Genomic DNA, 24,002 nt, shown 5'->3' with positions numbered 1-24,002 from the left:
CCTCTAAAAGACAAGCCACCAGAAGCACTTTCGGACACTGAGGACGCATTAGTTGAAAATGAACAGAAATCGATTCTCGCCTGTCTCCTCCCCTCCAATCACATTGCGAGTAGCTGCCAAGTCTGTCGATGCAGAGGGCCAGCTGGAAAGGGTGTGTGTGGCATGGCTTCCTTTAGGGCGGCTCTGCGGTCCTAGCCTTCTCGTTTGTTATCCTTTCTTCCAACAGAAAACAAGCCTGGAGTTCTATATCGACATCCACGCCCACTCCACCATGATGAATGGCTTCATGTATGGCAACATCTTTGAGGACGAGGAACGGTTCCAAAGGCAGTCCATTTTCCCAAAGCTCCTGTGCCAGAATGCAGAGGACTTCTCCTACGTAAGTCAAAAGTTCTCAGGTACCTAGGACGCGTCTGCACCTCCTCCTGCACATCTTCCTCTCCCTCTTCAGGTTTGTGTTCATGTGGCCCTGTCTGGCCACCTAGTGTTTGTTTAGTGAATCGGACTCCAGCATTAACAAGGCAAAGAAACTCATGGAGTGTTCTCCCTGTTTCATGCCTAGGCTCCCAGGTAGTCTGTTTTCATTTGCCCCAGTTCTTCCAGCAAGAGAACAATGTGTCTGCTCAAGGGATTATATACCCACTATTCCCATCTTCCATGACATTCTTGGCCCCAATTTCTCTGACAGTAATTGGTGGGTATATTTCTTTTTATCCTTGCCTGCACAACAGTTTCCTGGGCAGACATCTGCCGTTATAAATATGAATGTCCCTCACAGGCAGAAAAGACCTCACCAACCTCCAGAGATAGGCAAGGTGGGTGGGATGGGACAGGAGGGGGCAGTTAGAAATTTTGTAGTACAAAGCAATGTCAGAAAAGAGCAGGGAGAAAAGGTGAGGAGGGGCATCAGCGTGCACTACTGAGACACGGGGATGTTTTTGCTCTTTTGTCCTTTGTTTCGATACTAAATCTTTGGGCCTTGTTACTGCCATGCGGCCAGTCAGTAAGAGGCCCGCAGAGGTCATGGCAATTTTTGAAGCTGATGAACTGCAAACTCACCTGCTCATTGCTTCAGGCTGGACATTAGTGAGGATGATGAAACTCTCTGTGTGGGAAAGTGGACATTGAATTCCAGAAGCTTTGGATGGTAAACCAAAATAGGAATTGAAGGTTGTTTAGCATAGTCTATATGTATACATATATNATCCCTGGGGGCAATTCAAAACAGTAGGGCCACTTTGGAAGCAAGTTTCCCAGCTTCTTACACAGCTCAGTACACACCAGCCACACACCTGAGAACATATCCAAGAGAAACCACCTACAGAGCAGAAAAGTGGAGAATCTACTGTCAAGACACCTAGGGTTTAGGTGGAAGAATCAAATGGAGAATCTGTGTTTTCTCAGCCATGGGACAAAAATAGCCATTTGTCTCTGTACAGTCTCTGCAGCCTCCCGTTCATTGGAAGATATGCTATAGGTCTCAGAGGTTTTCACAGACCAGACATCATCTAGGTCATGTTTTTGGCCCTGGTGATGTTTCTGTATCTCAGCTTCCTTGGGAGCTCTGGACTGCCATCTGTCCTGGTCCCATTCCTATCACTTCTCAGATTCTCAAGAATTAACTTCGGAATGGGAGAATATCATTTATCTGCGTAGATTCCAAGGCCTTTGCCCTGGAGAGTCTGTGACTTTCTTCACAGTTTCTTTCACCTCTACTACACAGACAAGGAAGCTGAGGTAGCAAGAGGGCAAGCTGACAGCTCTTCAATAGGAGGAAAGCAAACCCTACGTTTCTGAATAGAAGCCCTAAGTCTGGCCTCATTGCCCCCTTTCTCTTTGCTTACTCTGACAAGTGCTGCCAACATCGTACAAAATCAACTTGCATCATCACCCTAGCTCATGTTAGGCATGAGTTCAGTTCTCTCTAGTGAGATGAAGAGCCCAGGGATGGAGGCCCCTTAGTCCTGACTTCACATCTGTACTGCTTTACTTTCTTGTACATCTGACTCAAATTCCTCATCTATAGAATGATGAAATATGAACACCTTCTTAAACGGGTTCCTTTGAAGCTAGAACACAAGACTACCTAGGGAACAGTATCATCAAGTTGCCCATCCCTTTATGGCTATAATCATACTATAGTTTCTTCTTGCCTCCTGTCTTCTTTTCACTCCTTTATCAGCCCCACTCAGATTCCTACAGGTAGCTGTGCCCCGAGACGCCTGCCGGATGCTTTCATTCAATTGCATTTATGAACTGAAAAATCAGACTAATAATAACCAAGATGTGGAAGCAGGTGACGAAACTGAGAGCTGGAGGTGTAAGACTGGCTCAGTATCCACAAGCTGGTGTGGGCTGTCCCAGTCTGACTTTTCCTCTTCCTGACTTTCTTGTTCACAGACCAGCACATCCTTCAACCGGGACGCTGTGAAAGCAGGAACTGGCCGTCGCTTCCTCGGTGGGCTCCTGGATCACACGTCATACTGCTACACCCTAGAGGTTTCTTTCTACAGCTACATCATTGGGGGTACTACAGCCGCTGTGCCCTACACTGAAGAAGCCTGTATCCTTTCCAGGTCCCCCACTATCCCTAGACCAGCCTTCATCTAGCTGGGAACATTAGATTTGGAAGGATTTACTAGGTAGGTCAGGAGTTTGGTGCGGATGAATGTGACAGGTTTTATTGGAGATGTCTCTGACCTTCATCTGCCCTCCGTATGGAACATAGATGTCTTCTCAATGGCTGCTTCCAGACTCCAAGTCTTCCTTAGGCCCCTGGACCCTTGGCCTTCCCACTGTGTCTGCTGGTCTTGTCTTTCTCTTTGCCCTTCCCCACTTTCTCTTGCCCTACTCATACTTTCTTCCCTCTTTCCTCCTCCTCTCACCTGTAATTCCTCGCCATGCCTTTCCCTCCCTACTTATTGCCCCTTCTCCCCTCCTACCTCCCCTCTTCCTTTTCATCTTCCCACTCCCTTTTCCCTCTTCTTCTGCCCTCTATCCTCCCTGCCCTACCCATCCTAGTTTCCCCAACATTTCTCTTAAATTCATCATGGTGAAAACTTGGGGTTACTTTTTATCTTGCTTGATTTCTTTTTAAAAGAAAATGCATTCACAAATTTTATCTTATTTCAAACTCACCTTATTGGGTCTATAACAGATTCTGATAGAACCTGTCAGTGCTTATCTTTTCAATCTTAAATTGATTCAGTTCTCACTTCTAACTTGTAGTTTTCTCCAACAAGAGTTATAGTGGAGAAGCCCTGAAAAAGGATAAAGGATAGGATAAATTCTGGATATGTGCCAAGATGGTTCCAGACCCCTGTGGATAGTGATGTCTTCTGATATTCTAGTCCCTTATGTATAGTATTGTAGTATTTGCATGTATCCCGCACATATCCTCCTGTACACTTCAAAGTATACATGTATTAGTTTCTTGAGACAAGGTCTCTATGTAGTTCTGGCAGTCCTCAACTATGTAGACATGGCTGGCCTAGAACTTACAGAGATTTACCTGTCTCTGCCTCTCAAATGCTGAAATTCAATGCTGGACTACCATGCCTAGCTTCAGTGCCTATTTTAAATCATCTCTAGATAATACAATATCTAATTCACTGTAAATGTGTGTAAAACATTGTTATACTATATTGTTTAGGAAATAATGACAAGAGAATTGTCTGTACATGGTCAGCATAGACTCAGCTTTTAAAACTCTTTGTTATCTGTGGCTAGTTGGATCTTCAGATGCAGAACACATAGATACTGAAGACCCCTTCACTCTGTGTGCAAACCATCCCTTCCCCAAATTAAGGTGCTCGCATTAGTCTTCTGTAACTCTTGGTGGATAGTCCTGGAGGTCCTATTGTAAGTTATGTGGGGAAGCCTCTTAGGTTAGTGTCGTGACTTAGGACCCAGCCTACTGAAGCTTTAGTGGGCCCCAGTTACTTCTCTGGGAACTTGAGAGACCAGGGTGATAGCTTCAGAGGGAGGGGATAACAAGGAGTAGGTCAGACACCCTAGAGCCTTAGAGAGATCCTGATAAGAACTGTGTTCTCTCTACAGTCTCCAAGACTGACACCAGCCTCTAAAAATGTGATATAATATCTTCTGACTCAGTAAGGCCAGTGAAATAGTCTCTGCTATGAGGCAGGGGAACCATGGCTTCCCAAAGTCTGGTCATCTCTTAAATGCCACACTGTCCCTTGATACCATCTCCTTGCCACCAAAACATTAGATGGTGTGATCCTCAGACTTTTTAGCACATGTGAAGGTCAGTTCCACAGCACATGTACTTTGTTCTCCTACAGTATTGTGGCAAGGGAGCTGGTAGGAATTGTTAGAAGTGTGAGCTTATGGACTAAAGGGGCTAGCAGACCTACTTCACAGTGACACACAGGTCTCTCTGGAGGATACTGCAGTTGGCTTGTCATTGATTTTTTGATGTTCAATTTTATGGGTTCTCTCACCTTTCTCTGAGCTTCTGGCATGGTTTGCTGACAGAAATTTTAGTTTTAGTACAATACCCTTCTTTAGCTCAGAGTTTCTGTCCCTAATACCCAATTCTCCTTTACCAAAAATAAATACATATTAGTGTATACCAAGAATCATACCCAGCACCTGGGGTAAAATACAAAAAAAAAAAAAAAACAAAAAAAAAAAAAAACAAAAAAAAAAAAAAAAAAAAAAAAAAAAAAAAAAAAAAAAAAAAAAAAAAAAAAACTCTAGGACTTTCCTTTTACTTGGGGAGACAGGAGAAGGAAGAAATAACTATAATATGCATGATACGCTTTGTAATACAGTAATTCTGGAAGGCTAAGGGACACTTATATTTAAAAGTCAGCATAGTAGAGCACACCTACAATTCCAGCGCATGGGAGACAAAGACAGGAGGATCATGCATTTGAGGCTAGTCTGGGCTACAAAACAAATTCCAAACATACTCTACAAGAACCTCCTTCAAAAGCCAGTACTACCTCAACTCCTGCTACTGATGATCATAGTGTGTGTATGTGAGTATAAGTGTGTGTACGTATGAGTGTATGTGAGTGTGTACATGTGAGTGAGAGTGTGGATGTGTCAGTGTGAAAGTGTATGTGTGTCCAAGTGCATGTGTCTGGGCTTGCATGTGCATGTGTGCGTGTGCTTGTGTGTGCATGTGTGCATGTGCTTGTGTGTGCATGTGTGCGTGCAAAGAGCTCAGGCTAAGGTCCGGGTCACGTTCTAGATACCTAGATTCAGGGTAGCAGTAACTAAAAACATATTTACAGGAGAATGAGGAAGAATTCAAAATGGTCTTGAGAGTCAGAAAAGTCTTTCTCATGGAAGGATCGTCTACACTCTGCCTTAATATCAGGCAGGAGTTGGTTCAGTGGGGCTGGAGGATGTTCCTGGAGGGAGAACACTGCACACAGAGAGGCGAAGAGGAAGAGCATGTATGTCTAACAAGAGTGTGGCTGGTCTGGTTTGGGCAAAGGCCTTCAGATACAGGAGAGAAGTCTAACTTCGCAGGCTGAAAGGAATTTGAACTTAAGTAATAGGTAAGGAAGGGCGACAGATGTTTTGTAAATATTGGGATGTCACCCTGACTGCACTGAAGGCAGCGACACGCAGTAGGAGGTTGTCAGGACAATCCCTGTGAGACGCTTCAGGCTAATACTAGGTGATGGATATTTACATACGGGACTGAGCAGATGCAGGGCTTGTTTTAGCGATCGCAGGAACTAGAGACTGGAAGGAGTTGGTGGGGATTGGAGAGACTGCACCAGCTTCCAGCTCCTGGAGCCACCCCTCCTCGACAGTGAGGGGAGAAGTTGGGCCTGGAACTGACCAGGGCAGCACAAGCCATTCAGTGTTGATTTCGCCTGGTTCCTCGTTGATATACTTTTTCTTTTTAAGACTCATCTCATAACAGAGGGAGAGCAGGCAGACAGATTGTGATCTTTGTTGGCTGCTGGCTCTGTGTCCCAATCAGAAAAAGAAATTACATGGTCTGATGGGAATGACAATGTGGTCTGGGAGGAAGTGTCCTCCAGACTAGGAATCAGGAGACCTGATTCTGACGAAAGCTTCATCCCAGACAGTGCCCTTCAGCGAGTCCTCAAGGCTCTGGGAGGTGACTTTCTCCTTGCAAAGCAATGGAGGACTCTTTGGCTGTCCTCTCCTGCTGCTGGACTCAGAAACAGCCACAAAGAACTAAGTGCTACGCCCAGAACAGACAGCAGGATTTGAATCTTGCCTTAGTCGCACAGTAGGTGGGCCACTTTGAGCAGGTGGTGTAACATCACTGGGCCTCGGTTTCTTAATCTGAAACTACGAGGTATAATGTTTATCTGGTTATGAGGATACAAAGGGAAATAATTCTATACATTTTCAAAGGTCTCCACTGTGGCTAGTGGTCTTTAGCACTCTGCCCTGTCCATGTTGTAGCAAGAATACAGGTCTGGAGTCAGAGTTCCAGGTGAGAGTTCTGTTGGAACCCAGTTATAGTAGAACCACTCCGGACCTCAGTGAATGACCTTCGCTCCATGAAGTGAGAATAACAATGGCTCACTTCTTAGGGTTGTCAGGGTTACATGGGGAGGGCTATGTTGTCAGGACCAGGTGAGTCACCGTGCCACATGCTTAGTGATGTTAGATGTTATTCTCTTGCCTTTCCTTCCGGTCATTTGCTGTGTTGTTGCTGTTGTGAAGTGATGATTCCTGATACTTTGGGCCATTCTTCACGAAGTCCTATTTACATTTTATTGGCATGACTACTAATAAATATGCTCTGTTCAAACAATTTAAAGAGAGAGAGAGAGAAGGATAAAATAGAACCATAAAGCAACCCCAGTGCTTCTCTGGCCTTTGTTTATGGTCTGGTTTCAAGCCGAGAGGAAACAGCTCTTTAACATAATGGATGAGAAAAACATTGGGAACAGCGAGCGAGCGAACCTGAGTCCTGAGCAGACTGGTTTCCTGTAGCTGTGGCCATATTGAAATCAGGTACTGCTGGCTCTGTAGAAAGGTACAGCTAGCCAAGGGAAGATAGCACGTTCCTGTCAGCTAACTGATCTCAGTTCAGACCTCACTGTCCCCCTTGCAATGTTCAACAGATTTGGAGGTTCTCATTTATTTACTCATCTGTCCAACAAAACTCAGTAGACACTGAAAAGAGACAGAGGAATGAAGCACAATCCCTGTCTTCAGGAAGGAGAGAAAATGGGGGAAGAGACGGCAGCATCGTGGAGGATAAATGCCCTGGCAGAGGAAAGATCTACTGGTCTTGGGGTGGGGCGGAGGGGACAGAGGGGAAGGAAGAACTTCCTAGAAGAGAAACCAGGACTCAGCCCTTTAGGGTGGATGCATGCAGACTGGGAAAGAAGGAGTGGAGCTACCTTCCTGGCAGAGGGAGAAGTACAGGAGAGAGCCCAGATGCCAGGGAAAGGATGCTCTGTCCGAGCATCCCGGGAAAGCTGGGGCTGGGCCAGAAACAAGCGGTGATCGATAAGCATGGGAGAAAGACCTGTGAAAGAAGGAACCAGGACATTGAATATGCAGCACTAACAATTACAAAACAATTCTATTGTTTGTTTCCACTGGCTTTGTAAATAGATGAATATAGATACCAGATCCATAGACATGAGGAGCTCTGGCAGGACCAGAGAGCGCCCAGTCATTCTCAGGGAATTAAGACGTTCCAATTAATTCTAGTCACAAAGCAATCTCCATTGAGCAATTACTGTGTCTGGTCTGATCCAAAACATCAAGCCTGTTCAAAGATCACTCTCCCCACCCTCTGGGTCTTTCTCAGATAGGTTGATCGTGGTGACCCCTGTTCACACTTCCCAGGTTGAGCAGGAAAAGGGCGAGCTAGAAAGAGACAGAATGAGCCTCTGGTGCCTAGGGGAGGACATGGACAATCTCACATGAACCCCCTAGACACCCCTACTTTCTAGTGCTGAATGCTAAAGAGTTGCTCAGGGGTTCCTTAGCCCCAGATGACCTGACTGGTCTCCCCACTGGGAGCTGAGGCATCTCTTAGGTGGTCCTCTCATATGAAGGTGAATTCAGAGCTGCAAAATTGTTTCAGGCTTTCTCTTAAAAATCCTGCATGTTGGTCTCATCCCCCATATTCCACCTGAAGCCAGGCCTAGGTGAGTTTCATGTTCCAGTAGATAAGGGTAGGGCTGAGTGTGTCGATGATTGTTCATATATGGGGTAGAGGAAAACATCAAGGAAGGTACCCTAGATGTCAGTTTGAAGAACTTGGTTCTGCCAAGAGAAGGATCTGCCAGTCACTTACCTATGGACTGCTGAGGAAAGAAGCCGAGGGGGTATGGTTGAGCTCTGTTTGTGAGGCATTGGACATAAAGGGTTCATGGGACATACAAATGGAGACTTTTAGTAGATAGATAGTTCTAAGGTCTTGAGGCTTTGGAAAAATCCTCAACTTTGGACAGGTTCATAGTGGGCACCAGACACCCTGGAATCACAATAAAGGAAGTGGTTTTCTGGGTGTCACTGTCTACTTCATGAGTTGGTGAAAAGAATGCCGAACTGGGAGTCGGGATATCAGTTCTATTGTGGCCTTTTGCTGTGTGACTGTCTAGTTGGTGTCTACTCCCAAGTAGCCCTCAGTGAATGCAACTGAAGGAATGAATGAAGTAGAGGAAGGCCCTGCCTGTTGTCTGTTAGATCACGTGACTCTCTAAGGAGGAGGTAAGATCTGTGATCTGACCTGTTCTGAGTACTGCTCTGTGCTCCCAGGCCTGTTGGGATGCTGCTGTATGCTCCCGAGAGGGTCGGGTGTGCTGCCTGCGTTTTCATTCTTGCTGGGAAGATTTTACTCTTTGAGTGGATGAAGAATAGGAAGAAGTCATGCCTGACATACTTGTTGATTTTTTTCTCAGATAAGTCAAACATCTCAGAACTTTCCAATTTCTTATTTGTCATACTCGGGGTCATAGATTTCATAAGAAGAAGAAATAAGAAGAAGATGAAGAAGGAGAAAGAGGAGAAGGAGGAGGAGGGGGAGGAGGAGAAGGAAGAGGAGAAGGAGGAGGAGGAGAAAGAGGAGGAGGAGAAAGAGAAGAAGGAGAAGGAGAGGAAGAGGAAGAGGAAGAAGAAGAAGAAGAAGAAGAAGAAGAAGAAGAAGAAGAAGAAGAAGAAGAAGAAGAAGAAGAAGAAGAAGAAGAAGAAGAAGAAGAAGAAGAAGCCTTCAGTTAGAGGGTTTGGAGAGTAGAATACTAAGCCTTACTAAAATCTGATCATTTTTCTTATCCTCCCTAAAGATATAATCCAGGATTTGAGCTTTAAATATGAATGCTTACTAGGCAACTGGCTGAATGAATAATAGAGCATTGGTGATGGCAACATCATAACTGAACTTAAGCCTTCTGACAAGGACCCTGCACTGGAGCGGGCTGTGCCTCTGCTGAACCTCACCATGCAGGTTTGGGGAGGCCAACAGTGCTCTGTGTTCCAGTTTTCCCACCTCTTTAGATTAGATGACATGAGAGCTCTTCAAGCTTATTTCCAAATCAAAAGGCAGCTAAGTAGACACATGGGCAGATGGATAGGTAGATGCAGATAATCATTTGATTTGGGCTTTTGAGATAGAAGTAGAGGAAGTGAAGCTTCAAAAAATAAAATCAGATGACATTCCAGGGTTGGAGTGGAACTTGAGATCCTGATAGGTCCCGCTCAAGCATCTGTTGGCAGGCCTTCTTGCCTTCCTCCCTTCTTCCCTTCCATGGCTTTTGGAGGACAGATACTTTTCTTCTGAACTCCAAACACCTCACACCACTTTTACTGTTCTTCTATCTCCAGAAAACCCTCTCTGTAGCACCTGTCCCTGACACTGACCTATCTGTCATTCCTGATGACCCAGATCTAGCTCTTCCAACTGCCACCAGCTTACTGCCTTGCTTGAGCCACCCTGCCTTGGGACAATTGACCCACATTCATGCCAAAGCATGCCCTGGCTCCTGAATGCCTCCTGCCTGGCTAGAAAACCAAAGTGGCATTTCCTTCATTCTCCAAGCCTCCTTCATTCCCCCAAACTGAGGTTCCTAAGGGTTTTATCTGCTGTTGTCAAGTTTATAGCCATAATTCAAAATGCTGTTAATATTACTGTCAGCAGAGAGCTAAAAATTACAAAGTTGTAAAGTTACTTTATAGTGATAACTGTCAGCCTTCACTCCTGACTCTGCAAGGCTCCATGGAAACCACATTAATGACAAAGATACCATATTGTTTCAGGGTTGCAGCAGCAAACTGGCAGTCAGGAGGCACCCTGTCTGACTCCTAAGTCACCTGGAACCTGTTGTCTGCACTCAACTCATTTGCACATCTGTGTAACCTGAACCTGCTGTCTGCACTCGGCTCACTTGCACATCTGTGTACACCTGAACCTGCTGTCTGCACTCGGCTCACTTGCACATCTGTGTACACCTGAACCTGCTGTCTGCACTCGGCTCACTTGCACCTCTATTTATACCAATGCTCGTCTTCCCAGCTTCTTGTTGCACAAATGTGGGGAGAGCTCTCATAGTTGAGGCTTTACCCGAGCTCAGTTTCGACCAATTGCACTTTTGAGCTTAGCTTTAACCAACCCAAAAGACAACAAAGACTACCAAAAGTGTCGAATCATAACTGCTTAAAAAGTCAGTGTTGAATTGATGAGCCCTAGGAACACTTGAGGTTCTACTTAGCCAATACATAGAATGATGGTGCTGAAGAATTTTCACCCTTCTACAAAGAGAAACGGCAACTCAGGAAAGTAGATAGGAAGATAAGGAAAGGCTTAGGTACCTTAATTGACACGGTTAAGTTCTTTATTGACCAGCAAACAGCTATGCCGACCCCCCCCCCCCCTATGCTGCCTACTGCCTGAACTGAGGCTGACTCTGGCTGGTGGGCAGAAGCTGTAAGTTCTTCTAGGGAATGAGGAAGTGCTGGCCTTTGTTTGTCCTGCCACTGTCCTCAGTCCCTGGGGCTCCGTTTTTATTTCTGGCCTTCAGTTTATATCAAACACCGATAAAATGGAACATGAGGCCTGAAAAACCATAATGGGAGGCACACAAAAAAACTGCTAAGAGGGGTCACCAGGAGAGAGGGTAGGGAGCTTCCAGTCCTAAAACTGGGACAATTAGTAAAACCAACAACAGTAGCAAACAAACAAAACCACCATGCTTGTTAGCCACTTCTCGCAAAGCTATGGCTTATGAGAAACCGGTTAGAGAAACTGGGGAGTTTTCCTTGGAATAGGGCCCTTTGGGAGCTACGTGTTTGTTTTGGTCAAGTCTCTAGGGTAACCACAGAGCTAAGTAATAGACCTGTGTGTGCGGCTGTAGAGTTTGAAACAGGGTCCAGCGTGAAGCAGCCCTCTTCTGAACCTGTGCATGCTAGATAATGATGAGAGGATCTAGAACCACTGGCTGACCGCACTGAGCATCTCCTATATGCCAGACTCCTGCTGGGGCCTGAGGGTGCAGAGCAAGTCATGGCATCTGCCTGGGTGTGTGTCAACGTGGTGGAGATGGGTAGAGAGCGGCTTTAGTACGATGTGGTGACAGAGGGAGTGTGGGGCAGAGAGAAAGGTGTTTAACTCTGGCTTGGGCACACCAGATGTAAAAATAGATGCACCAAGGAAGTACCATCACTTAGGCCCAGTGTCGGGGAAGGGTTCCAGAGTCTTTGCAGAGAGCAGCCCCAATTAGTTAGAGCTGCTGTTGAATATTATAGGCCTTCTGGGTAAGATGTGAGGTGCTGAGCGCTGTAGGAACCAGCTGGTGCAGGACTGCTGGTCCCCAGCAATGGGCGGACGGGAAAAGTGCCTGCGCTGGCAGGTGAGGGAGGACAGATCGCAGGGTCAGCTGAGCTGAGCAAATGCACCATGATGCCATGGCACCCATGGTTAGATTTTCTGCTAGGGGATTGGCTCTGAAATTAAGATCACCGATCTCCTGTCTTCCTTCAGGAAACTACTTGGAGTTTCTCAAATTTCTAGTCTGGCCTGGGTTTGAGGACATTGCCTAGTGACATATCTGCTAAGGAATAGTGTTGTGATGTGAGGTTCACAAAGCACGTTCTATTTATTTATTTATTTATTTAGTTAGTTAGTTTTTTTTCAAGACAGGTTTCTCTGTAGCGTTGGAGCCTGTTCTGGAACTAGCTCTTGCAGACCAGGCTGGCCTCGAACTCACAGAGTTTCACCTGTGTGCCTCTTGAGTGCTGGGATTAAAGGCGTGCGTCACCACCGCCCAGCAGGCACATTCTTTGTTAATCTGTCATCAGCCACTGATGTGCTATATGATTTTGACAAACCACTTCCATCCTGGGATCCTAACTATACCATGAACGATTTGGACAAAGAGTCTCATCTACCAGACATCATTTGAATGTGGATCTAGCTCACACGTGTTGAACATCTACTAGGTGGTTCTTAGGAGTTTGTCAGACTCTGAGAGCTCCAGCCATTCTCCACAGAACAACCCCAGAATCGACATCACAAGCCTCACTCCGGGCTGCACACCCAGCGGAGACACATTGCCTCGCTGGTGTTTCTTTCCGTCAATATTTTCCTCAAGATGATAAATGTGCTGCCAATAAGAGGAGGCAGCTGCCAGCTCTGTCTGAGACAAGGGCCTTTAGCTGGGGCTATGGCCGTGATTGGCTTGTTGATGCATCTCCAAAGTCAGGAACCTTGGCTGGGAGGAAACAGGAAGGAACTCAGAGGAGGCTCAGGACCAAGGCTCTCACTATACACAGATTTGCCTCCGGTTAACAGGGCTTCTTTCTCCTGATGCTAAGTTCTCCGACTGCCCCTCCCCACTAAAACACAGTCTTTGAAGAGGCCGCTGTAAAGTCAAGAAGCTTATAGCAGAACTGTAGCGCACAGATGGCATGTTCAGTAACAGGGTAAGGAAGAGCCTGGCCTTTGCAGCTGGGCTGATCTGCATGCAAGTCTTGGCTCTGCTATTTACCGCTTGTATGGCTCCAGGCGAGTGACTCGATTGTACTGGTTTCCCATCTGCTTATCCCCAACAATGCTCACTCTGATACTTACCTCACGGGGCTGTTTTGAGAAGATGCAAACACTGAGAAACATTCTCTGCTGCCTGTTCAATTACTGTGACCTTAGAAGTCACCTTGTGAATTGTACCACTAATTTTACTCTTTAGATGAAATCCAACTTATGCATTTCTGGGCCATCAGAATAGAGGCAATATGCTTGGACTGTAGGTTTCTTGGATTCTTAGGGGGCTCTTCTGATTTTGAAATAACAGTCTTCTTAACAGTGAGTTTGGAGTGCTCTCATGAGCACAGTTTAAAAAATAAAATAAATTCTTTTACAAGGACAAAGTCATCAGTGATCAATGTCAAAATTGAGCCAGTGGTGGGGCTTGGCTGAAGCCAGAGCTCAGAGAGACCAAGATTTCACCTTTGGTCTCAGTTACACACATGTGAAAACCACTACCTCCCTAGTCTGGAACTGATGAAATGAGGGATCAGAGTTGGGTTTGCACGGTAGGATTCCATAAACGGAGAGTGATATGAGTTCTACTTTGTCATGTGGCCACAGATCACTGATGCTCTATCTTGTGCTTCAGTTCCCTAGTCTCTCCATTGTATCTCTTCTATGAGTTTGCGCAGATCGGGTGTGTAGGTGAGAAGTGAGCCTGAAAAGGCATTCACAAAGGGGGGCTCTTGGTGGTGCAGGGTGGGCCTTGTAGGGAGAAGGGGTGGGCATGGCTACCTTTTAGAACAGAAAACAGATCTGGAAGAGATAGGGACAGGGACAGGGAGAGTCCCAGAGGTGGTTCTAGGTGGCATACTGGCAGTCAGGAAGGACCTAAATAATTTCAGTTTCAAACTCGTGCCCACAAAGACCTGGTGCCATGGGGAGAAGCGCTAGCTGCAGGGCTGGTGACCCACAGGGCTAGTGGGCTCTGCCTTCGTACTTCTGGCTTGGCTCCTTCCCTCTACAGCCTCCTCCTTCATAGAGACACCCAGAGACACTGGCAGCGGCTTCCTCACAGTTGCCTGAGGTTGAGGCGCCCCCTCCTGCCTCCAGGGTGCATGGCTGCCAGGGAGAGCCAGTTCTTTCCCAGCAGAAGACCTAAGACAGCTCCTTCCTTTGTCTAGGCGGAGGCGTGAGTTCTGCCTACCACACCTGCAGCCCTCAGCTGCCTTTAGGAGTCTAGAAGAAGGGGGAGCACATTCCCTGACTTCTTCTGCATCCTGCATGACCGTCTCCTCATCTGCCGTCACTCTTTCCTGGTTCTCTTCTCCACTTCTCTTTTTCCTTTGTCTTCTCATCCATTGGTCTCTCTCGTGTACTTTCACCTGTGGCTCTCCGCATCCCTCTCTTACCATGTCCACTCCCTTGTCTTCACCCCCACTCAAACCCCTTCCCGCTTCCCGTAGCTTTGATTCTTTCTCTCTTGTGTCTTTTGCTCCTTATCTTGTAGTTAGTAGGTCAAAGTGTTTGGCACTCATATTGGCTTTAAACCCAGTATTCTCCGTTAAGATGACTTTAGGCAAGTTGCTTAATGTCCTTACTCTGTACCTGACTGAGGGGTCAATTGTGTCCCAGAGAGTGGTTCCAACTCTAGCTCCCAGAGAGACTCAACAGTCCCTTCTCTTGTTCCTCTTCCTCTCAGCCTCATCTACTGGCAGGTCTCTTGCTACTCTTCTCTTCCTTTCAATACCACCCGCTGCCCCATGCCTCACTCTCCCTCTATCTTCTTTATTTTCTAGGGTACAATTTAGAATCAGATTCAAATACCATTTCTTGAGCCTTTCAGGAAACAGAGAACTTGACCTTCGCCTTAAAGAAACTCAATTCCATACACTACTCCCTCTCTCTCTCCTCTGTTCCCTTGTCTAAGTATCTGATAAGGGGTTCTGAGTTGAGCTAAGGGACAGCCAGGGGTGTCTGAAGTCAGAGAGTCTGTTCATAGTGTATCTCACAAGGAAATTTTCTGGTGGGGAATGAGTCATGTCGCAAGAGACACCTTGGTCTGTGTGTCTACAGGCCTGTGATTTAAATGGATTTGCTAATTTGTTTGTGATTTGTGGCCAATTGAAATGAAGGTGCATAGTGCCATAAACCACTATAGGCGTTTCCTAGCACCAAACGCCCAAGAAGACGTTCACCCAAGAGATTCATGCTGGGAGCCCCTGGAGAGTGGCCTCTGATCTCCGGCCTCATAAGCATTCCTTCAGCAGATGGCAGCCTGTGGATCATAGGGCTATTTTTCATAGTGTCTCCTCTCAAGAGCCAAGGGCACAATCCTAAAACATGGCCTAAGCACAGAGTTGTCTGTGGTCTAGCTGGACACAAGGGTAATGCAGGCATGTCTAGACAGCATCCTTCTAGCTGTCCTCAAAGAGTCAGAATATTTCAACCCAGGTACAGAGAAAGGCAAGGTCAACCAGTGGTGCAGGGCCGGGGATTTACACCAGTGTAGTGTGGTAGTTAGGAATGCCGACTGTGGAATGACGTGAGTCTGGTTTTATTTCTAAGCCTTTGTGTCTTTTGGCAACTTACTTTGACCTCTCTGGACTCTAGGCTCTTGAATAGAGATGATAGTATGAACCTCTCAGGGTCTCTGGGAGAAGGAAATGAATTGATATAAGTACTTCACACCCTGACTGATTCCTAGTCAGGGCCGATAGCTGTTCGATGCTGCACGATTCTGTGTGATCACACACTGGGGCTCCCAGCAGGCCAGAGATATGCTGAGAGGCCATCTGGTTGCCTGGATGGAGGCTTACCGACACTACTACAAACAATCAGTTTTAAAGCAAAAGAGCTTCTTCTCTTGAGTTTTCCCATTAACAAGCTATTGTCTGAACCTGCTCTCCACTGAGGGCAGACCACGATTCCCAAGCTCTCTTGCCTTTGGCAATACTTTATAGTAAAAAACACGTGCAAGAGGCTGTCCCTGGAATTGTGGGAATGGACAGCGTTCACAGCATAGGGAGGAGGTCCAGAAAGTTGTTTCCACAGCCAGTGCTCGTACTTAGCTCTGGAGGCCGTCATTTGAAGCAGTCCCTACTTCCTTTCAGGTGAGGAAGCCTCAGCTCACTGGCATCATTTACTTGATGCGGGATTCGGGGGGGTGGGGGTGCACGTGTCAGGCTGAGCCAGAAGCCATGACCCTACAGTACCTCTTCTGTTCCCGTGCTCCCCTAGAGAGTACCAAGGGATGAGGTCTTCCTGGTCCTAAGCTTCCCCGGCCCTGGAGCACCCACCGTCCCTGGGGAGTCAGTAGACTTCCCAGCTCTCGCTGAACAGACCTCTGCTTCCAGAGTACTGTGTCCCTTTGTTTGTTTTATTTCCTAAGTAACTTGGAGTCTTTCACTCAGTCATTGCTTTTCACCTGAAAGAGCTATTTGGGGAGAAGCCACTGAGTTCTGCAGAAGTTCCTGGGCTCCGCTACAAGTCATTTTTAGACTGCAGAATAGGACAAGAAGGAATGATGATATTTCCCTGTGCATGACTAATCCAAAACACTTTAATCTTCAAAATGTCAGAGTTTATGGTCAGTGGCTGTTCTGTTGTGAGCAGGATGGCACTGTGAATACTAAGGTACTGGCCTGACAGAGAACCTGGATGAAGCATTGCCGTAAAGGCAGACAGCCTCCAGAGATGGCGGCTGGTCCCGGAGGCCAGCTGGGAAGTACCACCTGAAAACAAATGCATCTCCTTGAATCCCAAGACGATGGTGCATATTAGCATGGGTCTTTACTGCATCCCAGAGAGATCAGCCTCATGGTTCCAATTGGCTGGTGGTCGAGGAGGCTGATCACCATGCTCATTAGTGGGTTAGCCCAAGGTCACTGTCTTGCTACCACATCACACTGCCCTTTGTCTCTACATCTCTAAAGCATAATAATTCATCCATGTTCTCAATGAGCTAAAACAAATTTGGGACAAGTAGTAAAGGACTTAGGACATATTAGGATTACATCAGGAAACATTGCCCCAGGGAAAAGAAACCAGTAGGTTCCAGGAGGTTGGAGAAGCCAGTTAGGATATGACTCAGTAACCAAATTTCTTCTTCAGCCTTTCATTCTCCATTAGTCAAAGTGTTGATGTGGGGAATGCAAAACAGATACTTACCACTCCATAGGCAGCTCTGTGCTGGACACTGGGGATCAGTGATGAACAGGACTGCTTCCCTAGGGGGAAGTTGAAGTATGATGGTTCTAACATCCTTCCCCCAGATATATCCCAAATTCAAGGTGCAAACAAATATAGGTGATGGGTCAAGTCCTAAGGTCCTGATGAGGGTGTCCTAGGTCCTGATGAGGGTGTCCTAGGTCCTCTGTGGCCCCAGAAATGTGGCTTCAATGCCAAAGCATACTCATAGGTGAGTTGGGACAGAGAGAGAAGCCAGTGAGCACACAGTCATCCAAAGGACCAGATGCTCCTAATTCATTATGGGCAATGTTTGTTTAATAAGAAGCTTCCAGGCATCCCTCCATACTTGCCTGACAGTAGGGACTGAGAAGCTGGAAATGGGTCAGGCAAGGCCACTGCACACCAGAGTGCGGTCTGGAGAAGCTAACACACAAATACGGCTATGCATGAGAGTGTCCTTTGAAGGCACCTACGGCAGAAGGGACATGAGGAAGAAGGGACATAACTTGGAGTGGGATGGGATGGTTTCATAGAGGAAGAGTCCTTGAGCAGAAAGTCTAAGAACAAAATGATCATTCTAGGCCAGATTCCAGAGAGGAAACACAGCGCTTGCAAGACCCAGGGAAGCTTGAGAGCCAAACAAGACCTCCCGGCTGAGCCTCCTATTGAGTGTGCCTATGGGAACCTTGGCACCCCGAAGTCCACACTGAGGGGGGAAAGCTGTGCAGATCCCCAATCCAAGGGTGTGAATGTGTTGCTGCTCTAGAACAAAACGCCCAGAAAAACAAAACAAAACCTTCAGCCTGGAGCAGCCAGAGCCCAAGGCTCTCCTCACTTTTGGGAAACAAATGCCATTCTTTCTGAAAGTTATGGCATGAAAGATGGAGAGCACTGGCATCACACTGTGTGGGGGGCACCCAGGGGTGGCCAGTGCACCGACCTGCCACCCTCCTCACAAGGTCTGTTTCTTTCAGGCCCAAAATTCGTTGTCACTCTTCATGCCCGCTTAGGTTGTAGCAGAAAGCAGAAAGTCACCTTCGAATCTGTACTATACTAGCTGAGGGTATTTTATTACCTTGTCAAGACAAAAGGCAATGGGATGCATTTAAATTGAGGACCCAGTCTTTTGCAGGGTCATAGCTGATGCCTTCACAGTAGCCTCAAGCTCTGGCTCTCAACTAGACATCTCTACCGGATCCCCTACCTGTCCTACCATGGTCATTCAGTATGCTTAGATGCCGAAAGGACAAAGTAAGGGGTCTAGTGTGGGCAAAGGCTGCTCTGAGACCCCAGGAGGGGCATAGGGTCAAGAGGGCCAGAGTAATTAGAGACCACGCCCTGGAGAGGATGGGCATACCAATAAGGTTTTCCAAACAGATGTGTGCACAAAGCCCAGGAACACAATGACCTATCATAGTAATCTTGAAAGGGAGGATCAGACATTTCCTTTCATGGTTTTGGAAGCAAAGAGTTATTAATCTGGAAAAGGTGTAGTCAGTCATCAAGTGGCTACATTACAGTTCTTTATAACAATAGGATAGAGGGAGAAAGAAAGGAGAGATGGAGGGAGGGAGGGAGGGAGGGAGGGAGGGAGGGAGGGAGGGAGAGAGATTAGATTCTTATTTTTGAAGATTCCTCTGCGTGGTTCTGGAGGCCAAGGGAGAAGCAATGCTGAAGTTCAAACCAAGAGCCATAGGCTGCAGAAGTTCCTTTGTTAGAAGACATGGATCCTTACTGCTCCTCATGTCTTCAACTGATTGCATAAGGTCCCATCACACTATTGAAAAGAAGCTGCAATACTCAATGCCAGTGGATCTACATATTAATCTCATCCCAAAACACCTTCACAGAAACATCCAGAGTAATGCTTGACCCTGTATCATAGTCCATTCAAATTGACACATTACCCATCATGATCATATAGAATTCGACTACAGGTCTTTGGCTTCAAAGTCTAAACTTTTGACCACATCAAAGCACCTAAAACGACCTACTCTGGACCTTCAAGTAGAGAAGATTTCAAGTGGTAGTATACCCCAGGTTAACCTCTAACTATGAAAGGCTCCATTGTTTTAAAATGTTGCAGTTGAAAGCAGAGCAAAACAGCTTCTTCTATCCTCCTAGTCCAGGGAAGGCACACACAGTCTGGAGGTGAATGGGGAGAGCATTCTAGAGTTTGCATCATCTAAATAAGAACAAGTTAAAAACTGGCTTTTGCCTGGGCATCATGGTTCATGTCTTTAAAACCAGCACTCTGTGAGGCCTGTATCTAGACCGAAGCCAATCTGCTCTACATAGTGAGTTCCAGGTCAGCCATAGCTACATAATGGGTGCTGGTGGTGGTGGAGGAAGCAAAAGCAACTTGCCCTTCTGAAGTGACAGGGCTATTCAAAGGAGGTTTTTGGTACCAGATAATAGATTGAGTGCCACAGTGCCACTTTTGATTTTGAGTTTCTAGTTGGTAATGAACCAGAGGAGGTTCTTGAACTAGGGAGTGGCATGAGATTATTATATTATCAAGTGGGGAATATATACATATATATGTATATATTCCATATATATGCATGTATATATTTAGAATATACCTAACCTGAGTTGGATTAGCCTAGACTAGTAAAGGCTTCTCCTTATATGGTTTTAGGAGCATTTTGAAGCCCGTACTTCATCCCTTCCATTAGAAAGGAAACAAATGGCGGTGACTGAGAGCGTCCATCTTCTCTAAGTAAAGCTGCAGAGTTAAGGAAGGGTTATTTGTCATGTGGCAGACACCTTTTCAGACATTTCACATTATTTAATCTCAAAAAAAACATACAAAGAAGATGGAATAGGGAATCTTGTTCTTATTTGGTTGACAAAAACACTGAAGTTTAGAAAGAAAGAAAATTTTCCCAAACCGTACGGCTGGTGTTGCAGGCAGGGGCAGCATTTCCATGAAAGCTGCCAAATTCCACAGACTGCCCTTTTAGACACCAAACTTCAGTGAGAGCTTGGATTGGGGATAATCCCCAAATACTCAGTTATCAGGAAGAGAAGGAAATTTTTTAAATGAAGGGGCAGGGTGAGGTACAAGGAGATGGTTTAGTCTGTGAAGTGCTTGCCAGTTTAATTCCCAGTCCCTACATAAAAACTAGGTGTGTTAGTATTCACCTCTAACCCCAGCACTGAGGGGAAGCTGAGGCAGGAGGATGCCTGGGACTTGCTGGCCAGCCAGTCTAGCTGAACCAGTGAGCTTCAGGCTCCACATAATGTGGAGAGTGACTGAGAAAATCTTCTTATGTTGGCCTCAGCCCTCCATACATATGCACCCCATCTCCCCATACACGAACATGTACACATGCCTATACATATGCAAAAGAAAAAGCAAAGCTTCAAAACCAAAGTCTCATTTTTGTAGCCTAGAAGGTCTCGCCAGAAATACCAGAAACGGAAATCTGGTCACACTTGATAGATTGGATGCCAATCAGGAGAGACCTCAGAAGGGACCATGCCCATTTGTCACAACTTCTGCAAACTAGAAGTCCAGGTTAGCCTCCTACTCTGACCACGTTCATGCCAGTGGTGGGATAGAGGTCAGTACCTACTGCTAGTGGGGTCTTCTGTGGGGATTGGCCCCTACAGTTTCAGTCTCTGCAGAGTTAACCACACACATACAGTATAGCTGTTACGTGAGCTCTCGCGTAAGTTAAGGATGTCTTGGGTCTGTGGTGGTTTAAATGAGATGTCCTTCATAGTCTCTGGTGTGTGAATACTTGGTCTCCAGTTGTTGGACCTGTTGGGTAGGTTTGATGTGACTTTACTGGAGAAAGTAGGTCATCAGAGGCAGTCTCTGAGGTTTCAAAAGCCATGTGCCATTCCCAGCTTGCTCTCTCCACTTCCTGTTTGCTGTTCAAGATGTGAGTTCTCAGCTCTCCTTGCTCCCAGGATTCCCTGGTATGATGAAATCTTATCTCTCTTGAGCCATAAGCCCAAGTAAACCCTTTCTTATTCAAGTTGCTTTGCTCATAGTATTTTACCAGAGAATAGAAAAGTAACTAATACAGTGTCCATCTGTGGCTATCCCCCTACCTGGTAGGAGGCATCAGCTGTTGTAATTAGCCTTCATTAAAATGCTGATTAGTAACATCTTGCCCGGGCCAGGTAGATGATGGGATTGCCCTAGTCACTATAAAATGTTGGTGTTCTTTGCAGCTACTTACACACCATGAACACACCATGCATGGCCCAAAGGGAAGGAGTCACATAGACTGTATAAACACTCTTGAACAGGGAACTGTAAACAAGGAGATGTCGTATGATGAAGATGGATTCCTGTGGGTGAAGCTCAACTCCATAGAGGAGGCATCCACTGAGAACCCATGGCCGTCTCCTTTCTGTAGATGGATTTGGCTGGTGATGTGATTAGTTGGTTGCATTTTGAGTTTAAAGTTTTTTACAGGTAGTATCAACTACATGGCTCATTATTGCCACTCCCTATAGATACAGGAGGCATTTCAAGAGCCAAAAAGTGGGAAGGGACCTGGAGGAAAAGACAGCTGAGACACAGAGAGTCCCCCCATGTCATCTAGCAGGGCTGAAGTAGAAATATCAAGTGGGAGGGTTAGGGATGACTCTGGAGAGGGCAGAGGAGCCAGAGCCTTAATAGAGGCTCTGAGCACCGTGTTGAATGTGTGCTCAAATTCAATCCAAGGAATGCAGCATCATTTCAGAGGTTTAAGTCGGGAAAAGATGCCTTTTAGATACGCATCCCAGGGAGTCAGTCTTGGTAACAGTGTGAAGCATGGATACCAACAAGAAGAGACCAGAGCCGCTGCAGAAGTGACCAGGAAGCTAGGAGAGACACGAGTGCCAGTTCTGTCTGAGCTGGACTCAGGAGAGCCATCGATTGTGCTTCTCGGGGGATGCAATAGATCTAGTTGATCGTTGGCCTTAGCCTTGGCACCACAGGAAGCAGTGCACAGATAGGGTGGGGGGGCTGCTAATCAAAGCTGATAAAGTCTCACTTTCAGTATGAGGGGTGAGAGCCAAGTTCTGGTTTTATCTTCCTAGTGTCTCGTTGACCTCCCAGGAACCAAAGAGCCTCATCAGACTGTAAGCTCCCACAGCTGAGTCCAGCTGTGCAGATCACCCCCGAGACATCGCAGTGGCAGCTGATGGCTCAGTTACCCATGGCCAGAAGATCTTCGTGCCATCTTTTCTGTGGGTTTTAATAGATGCAGACCTTTTTCTAAGTACCTATCTGACATGAGTTAGTATCTGTGTTTCCCCTTTTCTGTTTTTCTCCCTCTGAATTGTTCTGCTTTTGTGTGTTCTTTATCTGTATCTATTGCCCTGTGTTTCTTTGCTAATTCTCTCTAGATTCTGGTCTCCCCCACACACCTTAGCTCCCCTTCCTCTCTCATATCTTCCTGTCTCCCCTTCTGAATCCATCCATCCCTGTCTTACTCTTTCCTTCTGAGCCCACCCCATTTTTTTTCTTCTCTATCCTTTTCTGATTAGACAAATTACTAAGGGGTGAGGCTAGTCTCTGCCCAGTGGTTAATTGATGGCTGGTGTAGAACTGCCTAAGTGAGGAACTCTTGTCATTAGCAAGAGATGGGTTGCCTTGGCCCACAACTAGGAAACCTTTGAAATCCTGCATCTAAATTACTATTCTTTTGACTGCTGCTAGTGATGCTAATTAGCTGTGTTAATTGGATGTTTTGATATTTGAAGAGCAAAGCAATCCCACTCCTTCCTCCAGAAAGCCAAAATTATTAATGAACTTGGCAGCAGCCTTGGCTTTCATTGCACAGTGGGCACAGCCAGAAATTTCGGGGCAGGCAAAGGGGTTGTGCTGAGGAAGTAGCTTGCCTGATCTTGGGGAGAGACCGACCCGGAAGCTGGCTGCATGCTTTGTAGTGGTGAAATTATCCACTGAGACCAAAGAGCCTTTGACTCGGCGACAGAACATAACACTGAATAACATAAGGGAACGCTGTGCTTTGCCATTATGTGCCATCACCCTGGACAGCCTGGACAGCGAGGCTGGGTGTTCGCATCCTGCTGTCTGCTCGGACACCTGACAAAAGTCAGCACTTAAGACATGCTGCTGAGTAAATAGCCAAGAACGCGTCTGCTTTTGAAAGTCAAACCTGAGTTCAAATACAGCGAGACCAACTTTAGTCGGATGTGTTAAGCAAGTGTTTCTTCACCTCTTTGCATTTCAATTTTTCTCTGAAGCAAATATTGGCTGAGAGTTGCAATGGCTGTAACTCTCTCAGAGTTGTTATGTTTTATGGATGCCTTATCATCCCCAAATGATACTTGGAAGTTCACCTCTTCAGCCTGACTCTTTATTGGTCTTAAATTATAAAAGAGCCAGGAGAGCCAGGAATGTTACACAGAGAAACCCTGTCTTGAAACCACCCCCCCCCCAAAATTACAAAATAAATGAACACTGAGGATCAGATAGGTGCAGAATTCTGGGAGGATGCTGAGGAGTCTGCGAAGACTCTCTGAAGGGGATTGGTCCTCAGATGGGTCTAATTACTCAGTCACAAGAGGAAAAGCATGACTAGAAGGAAGAAGAAGGCACTGCACAAAGACATCAGAGGATGGGACTACTCCGTGCTCTGAAATGCGAAGCTCAAGATGTCTAAGGGTCCTGCCTACTCCACATGCACCATTACCTGAAGATATTTTTCTTATACCTTCAAATATTTTGCCCAGAGAGAAAGACATAATGAAGAAAGAACCAAGGCTGAGTATTGTTGGCGGAGGAGACCTGACATCTCCCTATCAAAAGGAGCATCCTCAGGAGGTCCAAACCTACAGCCTGCAATTTGGTGGCATTGGGCAGGAGTAAAGAAACACAGTCAACAGAAGATAT

At 46.3% G+C, this 24,002-nt stretch overlaps 1 protein-coding gene across 3 annotated transcripts in view; it reads left to right on the top strand.

Moving 5' to 3' along the window:
• The window catches only part of LOC126497934 (BEN domain-containing protein 5), a 1,095,425-nt gene that overhangs the window by 1,036,290 nt on the left and 35,133 nt on the right, over nt 1–24,002 (top strand). For all 3 annotated transcript variants that reach the window (XM_050136199.1, XM_050136198.1, XM_050136200.1), the window contains 2 exons: nt 227–379; nt 2,401–2,563. In XM_050136199.1, coding sequence (XP_049992156.1) covers nt 227–379; nt 2,401–2,563 — 316 coding nt within the window. The remainder of the gene's footprint in view (nt 1–226; nt 380–2,400; nt 2,564–24,002) is intronic.

This window comes from Alexandromys fortis, unplaced genomic scaffold, assembly GCF_014885135.2.
Source record: "Alexandromys fortis isolate MF-2015 unplaced genomic scaffold, M_Fortis_MF-2015_v1.1 scaffold_13, whole genome shotgun sequence".
Lineage (NCBI taxonomy): Eukaryota > Metazoa > Chordata > Mammalia > Rodentia > Cricetidae > Alexandromys > Alexandromys fortis.
Note: the sequence above shows the minus strand (reverse complement) of the source record. Positions and strands in the feature narration are given on the sequence as shown.